The sequence below is a fragment of the Coregonus clupeaformis genome, chromosome 2, assembly GCF_020615455.1.
Source record: "Coregonus clupeaformis isolate EN_2021a chromosome 2, ASM2061545v1, whole genome shotgun sequence".
Taxonomy (NCBI): domain Eukaryota; kingdom Metazoa; phylum Chordata; class Actinopteri; order Salmoniformes; family Salmonidae; genus Coregonus; species Coregonus clupeaformis.
The window spans coordinates 25,916,516-25,933,603 of record NC_059193.1 but is presented as its reverse complement, the minus strand read 5'-3'; the positions used below and the strand labels follow the sequence as shown (position 1 = coordinate 25,933,603).

At 40.1% G+C, this 17,088-nt stretch overlaps 1 protein-coding gene across 1 annotated transcript in view; it reads left to right on the top strand.

Annotated features, from left to right (window-relative positions):
- LOC121532210 (transmembrane 9 superfamily member 2) overlaps positions 1-17,088 on the top strand; it is a 28,884-nt gene that overhangs the window by 1,360 nt on the left and 10,436 nt on the right. Inside the window, exons 2-15 of the mRNA XM_041838006.2 lie at positions 2,390-2,457; positions 8,081-8,174; positions 8,420-8,547; positions 8,829-8,958; positions 10,072-10,199; positions 10,718-10,829; positions 10,948-11,027; positions 11,812-11,917; positions 12,603-12,735; positions 12,928-13,047; positions 13,292-13,349; positions 13,470-13,629; positions 13,845-13,996; positions 14,141-14,252. Coding sequence (XP_041693940.1) covers positions 2,390-2,457; positions 8,081-8,174; positions 8,420-8,547; positions 8,829-8,958; positions 10,072-10,199; positions 10,718-10,829; positions 10,948-11,027; positions 11,812-11,917; positions 12,603-12,735; positions 12,928-13,047; positions 13,292-13,349; positions 13,470-13,629; positions 13,845-13,996; positions 14,141-14,252 — 1,581 coding nt within the window. The remainder of the gene's footprint in view (positions 1-2,389; positions 2,458-8,080; positions 8,175-8,419; positions 8,548-8,828; positions 8,959-10,071; positions 10,200-10,717; positions 10,830-10,947; positions 11,028-11,811; positions 11,918-12,602; positions 12,736-12,927; positions 13,048-13,291; positions 13,350-13,469; positions 13,630-13,844; positions 13,997-14,140; positions 14,253-17,088) is intronic.

Below are 17,088 nucleotides of genomic sequence, written 5' to 3'. Positions count from 1 at the left end.
CACTCCCAGACAGTCCTAGGAAAATTCTTGCTTGAGAAATTGCTCTAACTAAGAAGCTATTTTTTGACAATTTTGATTAAAAACAATCACAGTAAGGTACTTAAAGGTGCTACACATGTTTCTTTTTGAATTTTTGCATTGCAATTTCAGAAAATGTCCATAATGTATCTGGCGCTAATAGTGGAACGATAGTTTCACAATATTACTTGACCGCCAGTGTTGTGATTGGCCATGATATTCGCCAAAACCACTGGTAACTTTCGTTTTGGTTCACCAGCTTCAAACAGCTGTAAAAATGATATTTGTTGTTATTGAAAAGATGGTACAATGATTCCCTACACTGTTCAGTGCTTGTTGTCTCACATAAACTGAAATTGAGAGAACAGTGTAGAGCGATTTCCACTAGATAACACACGGCCACAAAGTCAGAACAGCTTTCCCAGTTTGACAACCGATGCCAGCGGGAGAGATCAATAGGCAAATTTCACAGCCAATCACAATAAGTAATACTGTGAAACACTATCAATCCACTATTAGCACCACATATATTATGGACATTTTCTGAAATAACAATGCAAAGATTCAAAAAAATCCTATGTGTAGCACCTTTAATGAAATGATTTGATGTTGAGATAATAATGTCTGCATTGGGCCTTTAACTTTCAGAACAAGTGTCGGCTCTTAACAAAACTTCCCTGGCAAGTGGATACCTTTATGAATAGATGCTAGTGGTAGTTAGCATCTATGAATGGGCTACACCAGGGGTAGGCAACCCTGGTTCTGGAGTACCACAGGCACTTCATGTTTTTGATTGAACCGACCTGGAAGACTAGGTGTGTTTGAATTTAGGCAATCACTGAACTGATCAATTAGCTCAGTTGGTCAGGCTTGGTGCCTAGTTGGATAAAAAATCCTGCACGGCACTCTGGGAACAGGGATGCCTACCCCTGTACTACACAAACATGAGACATGCAATGCATTCATATCTTTACATAAGGTTGACGAACAAGTCTGTTAAGATTGTCTGGTTGTACGTAAGTTAGGGCCAGTGTTTCCCAATCCTGGTCCTCGAGGACACCCAACAGTACACACTTTTATTGTAACCCTGGACAAGCACACCTGATTCAACATGTCAACTAATCATCAAGCCCTCAATGAGCTGATTTAAGGTGTGTTTGTCCAGGGCTACAACAAAAATGTGTACTGTTGGGGGTACTGGAAGACCAGGGTTGGGAAACACTGAGTTAGGCTATAGGTAACTAGCAGAGTCTGTAGCTAGAATAATGAATGGAATACATATTGTAAGTTATTTAGTTGGAAGGTCAGGCCCCTATGTAGTTTATAATGATACAGATTATAATGGTTGACAACAATATCAATACTGACAACCCAGTAATGATCCACGTCTTCACTTGAGTAGTTCCATGTTATTTCAGCAAGCCATGACACCCACCATCTCAGATTGTTCTGAAATCATTTCTGTAGTTAGGAACAGGTAAGATTGGCATTCCTGAAACATTATTTTGTTGACTTTTAATTTGATCTTTGAGAAATTAAGCTAATTGATTGCACCTAAATTGGCCATTGAAATGTACAGGATTCAGATAATATTCAATAAATATAGTATCCAACATCCGATTAGGACCAAACTTCTTCCTATCAATGAGTAAGACATTTGGAATCCAAAAGAATGTCCAAAAGCCACCCACGGACCCCCTGAGATGGTGGGTGTCGAAATCCTCTTTCTTGTGCTTTTTGAAGTGGAACGACCCCCTTGTCATTGCACTGTAGTATGCCTATTAGTCCCGATTGTGGCATTTACATAGAAAAAACCCTGAAACGTCTGTTGTCTGTCACAAATGTTTACAAAAAAAAAAAATTTGAACTTACTCTGCCGATTGCACATATATATGTGATTACATGACTTGCATGTGCGGTGCCCTTTTGACAGTTGTTTTCCCACTAATTGCATTATGGGCCGAACATTCGCCCATAGTCTACTGCCTTGTGCGTATTGCTGCGCTTATAATGTGAAGAAATAATAGTTTATCAACATGACCAATGCATACTAGCCGTAGTCTTGCAGGTGTTTATATGGTTTAGTGCATGCGCCAGTTAATTGAAATCTCAACTTCAGCACCGGCCCTCTAAAAAGTCAGGTAAATAATACTTTCCTGTGGATATTTTGTCTCAAATTTCGACCATCTTAAGGATCAACCCCATGGACAATCGGCAGAGTAAGTTCAAATATAATTTTATTTAACACTTTTGCTTGTATGGAAACTTTCCAGGTTTTTGCAGTGCATTGTTTGACTGTATCCCAGTAAGTCATATCACTCTGATTTATTAGGCAACATGCCTGTATGACCATCTCTCTCCTTCCTTACAGACTCTCATCCAGCTATTTGTGAATCGCTTGGACTCAGTGGAATCAGTTCTGCCATATGAATATGACGTGTAAGTAGTAGCCAATGTTATTATAGTTTTGTGTTTTTGTATTAGTTTTTCTTTCTATCTGTAGCTCAGCTGGTAGAGCACGGCGCTTGTAACGCCAAGGTAGTGGGTTCGATCCCCGGGACCACCCATACACAAAAAATTTATGCACGCATGACTGTAAGTCGCTTTGGATAAAAGCGTCTGCTAAATGACATATTAATATTAATTAATCTTTGATTTTTATTTGAAATTCAGTTTAGTTTCAGTTTAAAGACCTGATTGGCTATTTTTTATTTAGTTTCAGTTTTAGTGTTAGTGTTCGTGACCGAAAGCATGCGTGGGAGGTCATTTCCAGATCATGAGAGCATGTCAAATAAAAGCTAAGAGTCTATATTTTTTCGAAATTAAGGCATACAGTGCATTCCGAAAGTATTCAGACCCCTTGACTTTTTCCACATTTTGTTACGTTACATCCTTATTCTAAAATTGATTAAATTAAAATTTTCCCTCATCGATCTACACACAATACCCCATAATGACAAAGTGTAAACAGGTTTTTAGAAATTTTTGCATAAAATAGAATAACGTATTTACATAAGTATTCAGACCCTTTGCTATGATACTTGAAATTGAGCTCAGGTACATCATGTTTCCATTGATCATCCTAAATCATCCTTCTACAGCTTGATTGGAGTCCACCTATGGTCAATTCAATTGATTGGACATGATTTGGAAAGGCACACACCTGTCTATATAAGGTCCCACAGTTGACAGTTCATGTCAGAGCAAAAACCAAGCCACGAGGTCGAAGGAATTGTCCGTAGAGCTCCGAGATAGGATTGTGTCGAGGCACAGATCTGGGAAAGAGTACCAAAAAATTTCTGCAGCATTGAAGGTCCCCAAGAACACAGTGGCCTCCATCATTCTTAAATGGAAGAAGTTTGGAACCACCAAGACACTTCCTAGAGCTGGCCGCCCGGCCAAAATGAGCAATCGGGGGAGAACCTTCCAGAAGGACAACCATCTCTGCAGCACTCCACCAATCAGGCCTTTATGGGAGAGTGGCCAGACGGAAGCCACTCCTCAGTAAAAGGCACATGACAGCCTGCTTGGAGTTTGCCAAAAGGCTCGTAAAGGACTCTGACAATGAGAAACAAGATTCTCTGGTCTGATGAAACCAAGATTGAACTCTTTGGCCTGAATGCCAAACGTCACGTCTGGAGGAAACCTGGCACCATCCCTACGGTGAAGTGTGGTGGTGGCAGCATCATGCTGTGGGGGTGTTTCTCAGCGGCAGGGATTGGGAGACTAGTCAAGATCGAGGGAAAAATGAACGTAGCAAAGTACAGAGATCCTTGATGAAAACCTGCTCCAGAGCGCTCAGGCCCTCAGACTGGGGTGAAGGTTCACCTTCCAACAGGACAACAACCCTAAGCACACAGCCAAGACAACGCAGGAGTGGCTTCGGGACAAGTTAAGGGGTCTGAATGTCCTTAAGTGGGCCAGCCAGAGCCCAGACTGCCTGTTAAATGTCCAGCTCCACATTTTCCTAATGAAAAATCCAGCAACACTTCTATTTAGTTCAGGATAATATTTTCTGCCTTCTGTAAGTTGAAGAAACATTGCCTTGTGCCTTGAAATTCCGTTAACAAAAACCCACATATCTTTAAGATATTTTCTAATTTCTCTCCCCCATGGGGTGGGAGCATAATGTAAGTTCAGAGGAACAAGTAGTGGTAGACCTACCAATCAGTTAGTGATTTTGGCCCAAACATAGACCTCCATGATTGGTTCAAATTTGTTCTGGAACAGATGTCTGTGTTTCACAAGTTTCAACAGCACAGATTGATGAGAAGAAAAAAAACAATTTAATCCATATTAGAATAAGGCTGTAAAAAAGTCAAGGGGTCTGAACTTTCTGAATGCACTGTGTGGTGTGTGTGTGTGTATATGTACAGTTGATTTCGGAAGTTTACATACACTTAAGTTGGAGTCATTAAAACTTGTTTTTCAACCACTCCACAAATGTCTTGTTAACTAACTATAGTTTTGGCAAGTCGGTTAGGACATCTACTTTGTGCATGACACAAGTAATTTTTCCAACAATTGTTTACAGACAGATTATTTCACTTATAATTCACTGTATCACAATTCCAGTGGGTGAGAAGTTTACATACACTAAGTTGACTGAGCCTTTAAACAGCTTGGAAAATTCCAGAAAATGATGTCATGGCTTTAGAAGCTTCTGATAGGCTAATTGACATCATTTGAGTCAATTGGAGGTGTACCTGTGGATGTATTTCAAGGCGTACCTTCAAACTCAGTGCCTCTTTGCTTGACATCATGGGAAAATGAACAGAAATCAGCCAAGACCTCAGAAAAAAAATTGTAGACCTGCACAAGTCTGGTTCATCCTTGGGAGCAATTTCCAAATGCCTGAAGGTACCACGTTCATCTGTACAAACAATAGTACGCAAGTATAAACACCATGGGACCACGAAACCATCATACCGCTCTGGAAGGAGACGTGTTCTGTCTCTTAGAGATGAACGTACTTTGGTGCGAAAAGTACAAATCAATCCCAGAACAACAGCAAAGGACCTTGTGAAGATGCTGGAGGAAACAGTTACAAAAGTATCTATATCCACAGTAAAACGAGTCCTATATCGACAACCTGAATGGCCGCTCAGCAAGGAAGAAGCCACTGCTCCAAAACCAAAACCGCCATTAAAAAAGCCAGACTACAGTTTGCAACTGCACATGGGGACAAAGATCATACTTTTTGGAGAAATGTCCTCTGGTCTGAGGAAACAAAAATATAACTGTTTGTCCATAATGACCATCGTTATGTTTGGAGGAAAAAGGGGGTTGCTTGCAAGCCGAAGAACACCATCCCAACCGTGAAGCACGGGGGTGGCAGTGTCTTGCTGTGGGGGTGCTTTGCTGCAGGAGGGACTGGTGCACTTCACAAAATAGATGGCATCATGAGGAAGGAAAATTATGTGGATATATTGAAGCAACATGGGTCTTCCAAATGGACAATGACCCCAAGCATACTTCCAAAGTTGTGGCAAAATGGCTTAAGGACAACAAAGTCAAGGTATTGGAGTGGCCATCACAAAGCCCTAACCTCAATCCTATAGAACATTTGTGGGCAGAACTGAAAAAGCGTGTGCGAGCAAATTAGGCATACAAACCTGACTCAGTTACACCAGCTCTGTCAAGAGGAATGGGCCAAAATTCCCCCAACTTATTGTGGGAAGCTTGTGGAAGGCTACCCGAAATGTTTGACCCAAGTTAAACAATTTAAAGGCAATGCTACCAAATACTAATTGAGTATATAGTGTATGTAAACTTCTGATCCACTGGGAATGTGATAAAAGAAATAAAAGCTGAAATAAATCATTCTCTCTCAACTATTATTCTGACATTTCACATTCTTAAAATAAAGTTGTGATCCTAACTGACATAAGACAGGGAATATTTCAGTTTCTTGGCAATTTCTCGCATGGAATAGCCTTCATTTCTCAAAGCAAGAAAATACTGACGAGTTTCAGAAGAATGTGATTTGTTTCTGGCCATTTTGAGCCTGTAATCGAACCCACAATTGCTGTTTCTCCAGATACTCAACTAGTCTCAAGAAGGCCCGTTTTATTGCTTTTTTTAATCAGCACAACAGTTTTCAGCTGTGCTAACATAATTGCAAAAGTGTTTTCTAATGATCAATTATCCTTTTTAAAATGATAAACTTGGATTAGCAAACACAACGTGCCATTGGAACACAGGACTGATGTTTGCTGATAATGGGCCTCTGTACGCCTATGTAGATATTCCATAAAAAAATCTGCCGTTTCCATCTACAATAGCCATTTACAACATAAGTGTCTACACTGTGTTTCTGATCAATTTGATGTTATTTTAATGGACAGAAAAATTGCTTTTCTTTCGAAAACAATGAACTTTCTAAGTGACCCCAAACTTTTGCACTGTAGTGTGTGTTTATATATGATTGGAAATGATGCAGATTGTGGCTTCCATCAATGTACATTTACATTTACATTTTAGTCATTTTGCAGACGCTCTTATCCAGAGCGACTTGCAGTTAGTGAGTGCATACATTTTTATTTTTTATACTGGAATCGAACCCACAACCCTGGCGTTGCAAATGCCATGCTCTACCAACTGAGCTACATCCCTGCCGGCCATTCCCTCCCCTACCCTGGACGACGCTGGGCCAATTGTGCACCGCCCCATGGGTCTCCCGGTCGCGGCCGGCTATGACAGAGCCTGGATAATTGTCTATCTGCAATATTAAAGCTGATCTACCCCCCTAAAATAAAAAAATAAATAAAGTTTGCTACCTAGACACATTTTCCTGTTAGCTAGTGATAGTGATTCACAAACTAGTCCTATTTGAAACATCGCCGCCATCTCCAGGCAGCATTTACCGGCTAGATTCAGTAGCTTGAAAATCCCTAAAAGGGCCGTTCCACGAGATGAGTGGTTTTTGTGTCCCTTTTGATATTTTAAGTAGAAATTGTTCACCAATATTGAATTTAAAAGCCTGTTATATTAAATGAAGTGCCATTTAATATAGACCACATTGAGAATTCAATAAATATTTTTAATATGAATAAATACTTGCTAAAGTGCCAAAATTCAGCATTTTGACATGTCCCTCCATGCACCCTCTGTTACTTCTAGAAAGATTTTAACCCATGTAAATTTCTCCAAGTTTACACCATCTTTGTATAGCCCTAGTTATTTTGTTGCTTTGACAGTAATTTCTAAAGATTATTATTTATTTCATGTGATTTAGTGATTTCATGATCTGCCCCTCATTTTAAGGACAATCCTTTTACGTGAACTGAACTCTTGTTTTAATATGGTAAAAATATTTTTTACCAAAAGAAACATTGAACATCTAATAGTGAAATTATTGAGTAAAAACAGGTGAGCTAGTTCTACTCTTTTTGCCATTTTGTGGTAGAAAACTAAGTGGGTCGAGCATAACAGATCAACCCTGTTACCCATAGAATGTTTTAAGTTTTGTATATTTTTATGAAGCTTAACTGTTGCACACAATAAGCTTCCAAGGGGATTTATGGCTGATTTTGAAGATGAAATCGTCAACCCTGTTACTTTATTTGGCACTTAATAGGCACTTATGCTACTAGTCTTCTTTTTTTTTCTTAACCTCTTGTAATAATTTTTTTTAATGGAGTTGAGCATGTGCTCTTTGACAATGTTAAAATTAGGTGAAATCAAATGTTGTTTTTTAACAAATTACACTACTTAAAAGGCACCGAAATGGTGGAACAACCCAAAGAAGCTTCAAAACCCCATTCTATTTTGGCCACAGTTAAAAGAAAATACTAAAACTGAACGTAATTATGATGTTTTTTATTTGAGTTAGTTTTGGAGTCCAAGATAATAGTTTCAGTATAGTTTCAGTTTTTCAAACGGGTTTGTTCGTTATTAAATTGTACAAAATTATCTTCATGATTAGTTTACATTTTTTATTTCCGTTTTCATTTACTATAAAAACTTTGGTAGTAGCTCTGACTGGTACAGGCCTCTGTCTTTACCTTATCTTACATTTGTTGGATCATTGCACATTCATTCTCAACAATTTTTTTCACAGCTTTGACTTCTGCACAGATAACGTGGAGAGGAGACCGTCTGAGAACCTGGGCCAGGTGCTATTTGGCGAGAGAATTGAGACCTCGCCATACAAGGTAGGGGACCTCTGTCATCACAGGTTTCATTGATAGTCTGGCATTTACCACCAGGATTTAATTACCCTAAAGGTCCTCTGGGCCCAGCTTTTCAGGTATTGTATTCCATTGTTTTCTGTTGCTCAATCTCTCCAGGCAAGACCGGCTATTCAATCTGTCTTGACTGCCCTGTTCTTCCTGTTATACCCAGTATGTCTTACTCTTCATGGCAGTGTCAAGAGTTTTAATTCTTCACTTTCCCTCAGTTCTCATTCAAAAAAGACGAGAAATGCCAGAAATTGTGCACCAAAACCTATGTGAAGGGTAAAACCGAGGATAAGAACATGCTGGACTTCCTCAAGAGAGGAATGCAGTTGAACTACCAGCACCATTGGTGAGCTAATCATTCTCCTTCTCATCAATAGGTTGAGATACTTGTAGGTAATTCTACAGAAATGGGTCTGCTTACCCCCAAGCATAGGTAGGGCCCCTTAGCATGATACGAATCCTATACAACATGTTAACACTATTTTTGCACAGCATTTGGTTAGACCGAGATGGATGAACGGGAGACAGATTTGTTTCAACTAAATCACTTGCAGGGCTTTTCCAGTTTATTTAGAGAGCGTGTGTTTTTAACTGGGTTTAACAAAATGTGTGTGTTTTTGTTTTCAGGATTGTTGACAACATGCCAGTCACCTGGTGCTATGAGGTGGAAGACAGTCAGAAATACTGCAATCCTGGATTTCCCATTGGCTGCCTCATCACCTCTGAGGGGCGGCCTAAAGATGCCTGTGTCATCAATGTGAGCCATACTGTTACAATATCTCACACACAGGATGGTTGCCCAACATCTATCTGATAACACCAGAGATTGCAGCTATGCCAATTCTAGTTCAAGCCAGGCTGTGTTGTGAAATGGTAATATAATAACACCATTAGGTTGGACCATGACTGAGCTGTGCCGTTTTATAATAGCACTAATGATAACCTGCTTTGGATGTAGTTGTGTTTAGTATTTTTGTCCACCTTTATTTAACAAGGTAAGCCAGTTGAGAACAAGTTCTTATTTACAACTGCGACCTGGCCAAGATAAAGCAAAGCAGTGCGATTTAAAAACAACAACACAGTTACACATGGGATAAAACAAAACATAGTCAATAACACAATAGAAAATCTATATACACTGTGTGCAAATGTAGTAAGTTATGGATGTAAGGCAATAAATAGGCCATAGTGCAAAATAATTACAATTTAGTATTAACGCTAGAGTGGTAGATGTGCAGAGGATGATGTGCAAATAGAGATACTGGGGTGCAAATGAGCAAAATAAATAACAATATGGGGATGAGGTAGTTGGGTGGGCTAATTACAGATGGGCTGTGTACAGGTGCAGTGATCGGTAAGCTGCTCTGACAACTGATGCTTAAAGTTAGTGAGGGAGATAAGAGTCTCCAGCTTCAGAGATTTCTGCAGTTCGTTCCAGTCATTAGCAGCAGAGAACTGGAAGGAATGGCGGCCAAAGGAGGTGTTGGCTTTGGGGATGACCAGTGAGATATACCTGCTGGAGCGCATACTACGGGTGGGTGTTGCTATGGTGACCAATGAGCTAAGATAAGGCGGGGATTTGCCTAGCAGTGATTTATAGATGACCTGGAGCCACTGGGTTTGGCGACGAATATGTAGTGAGGGCCAGCCAACGAGAGCGTAAAGGTCACAATGGTGGGTAGTATATGGGACTTTGGTGACAAAACGGATGGCACTGTGATAGACTACATCCAATTTGCTGAGTAGAGTGTTGGGAGCTATTTTGTAAAAAACATCGCCGAAGTCAAGGATCGGTAGGATAGTCAGTTTTACGAGGGCATGTATGCACTATGTAATCTGGGGTAATTGACTGGCATCTTATGTCTTTCAGGGTGAGTTCAACAAGAAGGACACATTTTACGTCTTCAACCACGTGGACATCAAACTTACCTACCACAATGGGGAGGGGGAGGGGTGGAGAGGAGCTCGCTTGGTGGCAGCCACACTGGAGCCCAAGAGGTAAGAATTTCAGATGGGCAGATGGAGTGTAAATCGGGTGATGTATAAGCAGATTTATTCCATTTTCATTAGCAGCACTTTAACTTATTGTCGCTGGTGCTTCCATAGGTGTCCATGAATATGCACTGTTCTATACTCATTGAACAACTGTAGGCCACGTATGTTTGTTTCATTTTATTGTTAATCAGTGTAATTTCCACATTTCACCAGAGGAGGCCGAAACTCCTACTTTTTTGCACTGCTGTATCTGGCATGCATAAATTAAATTTGCCAAGCATCATTTGGTAAATGAGTTGTCATTTCAATTGTTATGGCCTGATTTCCAAATGTCCAAACTTCAGGCAATTATCCAATCCATTAAACCAGATTTATGAATATGTTTGATTTAATTCTCAGTTTTAGCACTCATCTGTATAGACAAGCAGAGTTTCATATGAAGCACTGGAAGGCCCCCACCTTTATAATACTTTTTGATAGGGTTTTGTGTTGTAGCTAGTGATCTTATGTGTGATTGACAGTTTCAACAATGCTGGTGCTGACAAACCGACATGTGAAGGCCGTCCCATGGAGGTTCCTGTACTGTTTAACAGTGACGTGAAAATCACCTACACCTACTCTGTCACCTTCGAGGTACGTTAGAATATTTAACCACGTACAAGTACACCATATGAATGTGTTTGGGAAATGGCATAGTTCATAGAAGCATTAAAGTAGTCTCTTTCACAAATAATAATTTCTTAATTCACAGGAAAACAATGCCATCAAGTGGGCCTCCAGATGGGACTACATTTTGGTCTCCATGCCTCACACCAACATCCAGTGGTTCAGGTATGTTAGGTCTCAGGTACGTTAGGTCTCGCAACACTCAGCCCTGTTAAGGGACTTACAGCACAGAAGTAGAGAATGTCTAACAGGCCTTCTCTGAGGAAGCCCTTCCTTATGTCCGAATCAGCAGGCAACTGTTCTGTAAACACCAGCCTCTCTGAGGAAGCCCTTCCTTATGTCCGAATCAGCAGGCAACTGTTCTGTAAACACCAGCCTCTCTGAGGAAGCCCTTCCTTATGTCCGAATCAGCAGGCAACTGTTCTGTAAACACCAGCCTCTCTGAGGAAGCCCTTCCTTCTGTCCGAATCAGCAGGCAACTGTTCTGTAAAGACCAGCCTCTCTGAGGAAGTCCTTCCTTATATCCTAATCAGCAGACAACTGTTCTGTAATCACCAGCCTGAGAGACTTGTATGAAGTCAAAACCAAAAGGCAGTGACGTTGTCAGCTGCTACAGAATCAGTGTGTCATACAATAATAATCAAAAGTCCTCGGTCCGTGTACCTCCAGTCAATCACTATCAACAGATATGATTTTAATCCATAACATACAGCATCTAGTCTAGTGACCATCAACCTGCACCTTAAATGTCACATATAGAACACTGGAAATCATGTGTGTAACAGAAACTCCAAATATGCTAAACATTGTGTTGATCACTCTAAATGTAATAGGAACTTTAGTCATGTTAAATATTCCCATTCCAGTGCTGTTATACAGTAGATTAGAATATGGTGCTCCTCTGCTGCTGTGAGTCATGTTAATGGTGTATGGCTTGTGTTCTTTCCAGCATCATGAACTCTCTAGTCATCGTGCTTTTCCTGTCTGGCATGGTGGCTATGATAATGCTGAGGACCCTGCACAAGGACATCGCCAGGTACAACCAGGTGGACCAGGTAAAGAAACACACACAGCAGCTCTTTGAGACACTCACTTACCATCTCACTTCTCTGACTGTCAAACTATAGGATAGTATGAAACCAAGTTCACGTACAGAGAAAAATAACCAGATTATTCAATTGTGTTCTATTGTATGCAAAGGAATCCTTCAGGAGTGAATGGGGCAGATAGACAAGGCAGAGGATTAATCTGCCAAAAGTCATTTGTGTTCTGTATGTTGCCGAACCACAAGCATGAAACCTTTGTTGTAACGTTTCACATTCACAGAAAGACTTGATAAAGGCTCCACCACCACAAGGAACATTAATATTCTATGTAAGCTTATCGAAAGCCATTTGAGCACAACTGGGGAATGGTGGTGTGATTTTTGGGAGCTACCTCTTGAAGTGTCATAACTTGTAAACCTTTAAAATGTGGTGTAGTGAAGGCCATCATTTACAGCTGCATTTGGGCTAAACTGAGAGTTCATGTCTGCACCATATTTTACAGCCATTGGCTAACATGGTAACGTCATGTGTCTTCATGTGGTTTTTGCTACACTAGCAGGTGTTAGACGAGCTGGAAGATAGGATAATGACTCACTCTTGGTGATTGGCTGATCCGTAACGAAGCAATTTGAATATGCATAACTTTCACCATTCTCTTGGTTCTGATTGATTGTGGTGCACTCTAACCCAACAGGATGATGCTCAGGAGGAGTCTGGGTGGAAGCAGGTGCACGGGGATGTGTTCAGGCCTCCTACGAAGGGCATGATGCTTTCTGTGTTCCTCGGCCAGGGAACCCAGATCTTCATCATGACTTTCATCACCCTCTGTAAGTAACTCTTCCTCGGATGGTTTAATAAGCAACGTAAAATCACAATGCATTACAGCATCTTCAGAAGATGGTTTATTCAACATGAACTCAAGTCTACATGACCTATCGGGAAGAGTTTATAATAGTGGTAGTATTACTGTAGTGGTAGCATTCTCTGTAGTGATGGTGACGTCGGTTTGACTCCTCTAGTCCTGGCCTGCCTGGGGTTCCTGTCTCCAGCTAACCGGGGGGCTCTTATGACCTGTTCTGTGGTGCTGTGGGTTCTGTTGGGGACCCCTGCAGGATACGTGTCAGCACGCCTCTATAAGAGTAAGCCCCATTTACATACTCCTCAACGAGCCACATGTGAGTTAAGTTAATAAGATTGAGTTTGAGAAAGGAACGATATGAATGCAAATCAGATCATTGTCATTTCAGGCCTACAGTTATCTGGACAGTATGAGATTCCCTCCAACCATTCAGTTAGAAATGTATTTCTGCCTGAATAGACTCTATTCTGTATGCCCTGCTTATAGCTTATGATTTTAACCCTTATTTCCCTGTGTGTCCTCAGCTTTCGGTGGTGAGAAATGGAAGCTCAATGTCCTGTTGACAGCACTGTTGTGTCCAGGGTAGGTCAGCTGTATACTGTAACATCCAAAGCTGCATTCGTTTGACATTCTCCTTAACAGGGAGATATGTACAGAGGCTTCACATCTGTCTCTCCCTCTCCTCTTCTCTCCCTTCCCCAGGATTGTGTTTGCAGACTTCTTCCTGATGAACTTGATCTTGTGGGTGGAAGGGTCGTCGGCTGCCATCCCCTTTGGCACGCTGGTGGCCATCTTAGCTCTGTGGTTTGGCATCTCCGTGCCCCTCACCTTCATCGGTGCCTACTTCGGCTTCAAGAAACCTGTGAGTCTAAAATCAGATCCCCCTCTGTCCATGAAATCTTATTCATTATGATCTAAATGGCAAAACTGATCCTAGATCAGCACAATACTTTGAGATGGATTATGAATACGGGCCCTGATATTTTGTCCACGTTAAAAGTCAGCCCTTTCTAATATGGCGTACCATTTTCCATTTCTTGATGAGTTGCCACCCCTCTCTCTTGCGCCATTCTACAGGCCATTGAGCAGCCGGTGAGAACCAACCAGATCCCCAGACAGATCCCAGAACAGTCCTTCTTCACCAAGCCTGTCCCCGGGATCGTCATGGGGGGCATCCTGCCCTTCGGCAGCATCTTCATCCAGCTCTTCTTCATCCTCAATAGCATCTGGTAGGAAGCCATGTGTCTGTCACCTGTCCGACCGTCTGTCTGCGTCTTAGCTTTCTGGTAGAAGCAACTCGCCTACTGGGAGTCTTGTTTGACTACGTTGATTTGATGTAATAGTTAGTTCAATGTTGTATCTTTTTGTTCCAGGTCTCACCAGATGTACTACATGTTTGGTTTCCTCTTCCTGGTCTTCATCATCCTCCTCATCACCTGCTCTGAGGCCACCATCCTGCTATGCTACTTCCACTTGTGTGCAGAGGTGAGAGGAAATTATTCTATTCCCGGTGCCTTCTCTCAGAATAATGACCTACTGAAACGTATAGGTGTAAATTACTGAAATGTGGATTATGGTGTACTAGGAAACACCATTACAAACAATTATTTGCTAGGATAATAATTGCTTGTCAATGAATTAAATGTAATACAATGGCAATCCTGGTTATATGTTAGAATCCTATGCGTGAACTGCCGACATTATTACGCATATTAATTGATAATGATGGAAAATAGGATATGCATAATAAAAAATAAAAAAATAGTTATATAGATATATATATATATAGAGGTGAAAGCATTGGAAATGCTTTTGGCGGTTAACCTGCTTCTGTTTTGTGGGTGGCACTGTGTGCTGTTTTCGATGGATGGGTCCTGGCCTCTCGGGGCCTTAGGGATACGGAGGGACGTGGGGGGGATGCTGATCACTGGGATGACGGCTCAACTTGGGATGGGGAGGGGCTTTAGCGGGGGAATTAGTGGAGAACAATTGAAGGGTTACTCCGTAGCAATGCAAATATCACGGTACAGCTATATGGACACTCAATCATTACGCTATTTTTTATTGGTAAATTTACAAACATATATAATGATAAATAGACTTGAAACTTGTATCTCATTATGGTGTATGGTGAAATAAGTATAGCCAGTTATAATTGTAATGGCTTAGCTGATAATAACAAAAGAAGAACAATATTTACATGGCTCAAAGAGAAGGAATATAATATCTATTGTATACAGGAAACTCATTCAACAATTCGAGATGAAGTAGCGTGGAAAAAAGAATGGGGGAAATATACTTCTCCCATGGGCAAAGAAATTCAAAAGGGGTGATGATATTAATGAATAGTAATTTCGATCCGAATGTGCAAATTGTCCAAATAGATACGCAAGGTAGATGGATTATTTTAAATATGGTATTGGACCATAAACAGATATGGCTCATTAACCTTTACGGACCAAATAATGATGATCCACAATTCTTTGACAATATATATAATAAATTATCAAGCCTGCAAGCAACTCAAGACAATATTATTATGGTGGGGGATTATAATACTGTTTTAAATAGCTCAATGGACCGAAAAGGAAATCACACCACAAACAATCACCCACATGCTCTTAAGGAAATTGTGAATGTCATGGATACATTAGAACTAGTAGATATATGGAGGCTTAAATATGCTGATCTAGTGAGATATACATGGCGGAGACTGAATCAAGCTAGTCGTCTTGACTTCTTTCTTATCTCATTCTCGTTGGCACCAAAAGTAAAAAAAAGTGTTGATAGGGGACAGAATGCGGTCGGACCATCATATAATAGGCATATACATTACTCTGACTGAATTTCCACGTGGGCGAGGATATTGGAAATTTAATCAAAGCCTATTAGATGATAATTTATTTATAATTAGAACAAAGGAATTTATAACTGACTTTTTCCAACATAACATAGGTACAGCGAATCCCCTTATTGTATGGGACACCTTTAAATGTGCCTTTTAGAGGCCATGCAATTCAGTACTCATCTCGAAAACAAAAGCAATTTAGGTCAAAAGAGTTTATACTAAGAAAGGAAATAGAAAGTCTAACAGAACAGATAGATGGCAATAAAAACTGTAACATAGAGGCTCAGAATAAATTAGAGGAAAAACAAAAAGAAATGGAAAAACTTATTCAAGAAAGATCAAGTGTAATATATTATAAAAATAAAGCAAACTGGATGGAATATGGGGAAAAATGCACAAAATTCATTTTTAATCTTCAACATAGGAATGCTACCAAAAAGAACTTAATGAAACTGGTTACAATTGACGGAGTCACCCATAATTCACCTAATGATATTTTGAAGGAAGAAACAAAGTATTTTAAGCATATGTTTTCTTTTCAGTCGCCTCCATCTCCTCTAACTGAAGCTAATTGTAGAGATTTTTTTCCTATTGATAATGTCAAATTAACAGCCACACAGAAAGACTCATGTGAAGGTGAAATTACAGAGGAGGAACTTCTGGATGCAATTAAAGACTTTAAGTCTGGGAAAACTCCAGGGTTGGATGGCATACCAATCGAGGTATACCAAACCTTTTTGATATACTAAGAGGACCGTTATTAGCATGTTTTAACCACTCCTATGTAAATGGTAGATTATCTGACACTCAAGAAGAAGGTCTGATCTCATTATTACTGAAACAGGATACAAGTGGAAAATATAAAGATCCAGTCCATTTACAAAATTGGAGGCCCCTTACACTTCAGTGTTGTGATGCAAAAATCCTAGCAAAATGTATAGCGCATAGAATTAAAAAGGTATTGTCGGATATTATTCATTCTAATCAGACAGGTTTTTTACATGGAAGATACATTGGAGATAATATAAGGCAAGTATTGGAAACAATAGAACACTATGGAAAATATGGGAAACCAGGCCTGCTATTCATAGCAGACTTCGAAAAAGGCATTTGATAAAGTTCGACTGGAATTTATATATAAATGCCTGGAGCATTTCAATTTTGGAGAATCTCTTATAAAATGGGTCAAAATCATGTATAGTAACCCTAGGTGTAAAATAGTAAATAATGGCTATTTCTCAGAAAGTTTCAAACTGTCAAGAGGAGTGAAACAAGGTTGTCCACTATCGGCATATCTATTTATTGTGGCCATCGAGATGTTAGCTATTAAAATCAGATCCAATAATAATATCAGAGGATTAGAAATACAGGGCTTAAAAACAAAGGTGTCATTGTACGCAGATGATTCATGTTTTCTTTTAGATCCACAACTAGAATCCCTCCACAGCCTCATAGAGGACCTAGATACATTTT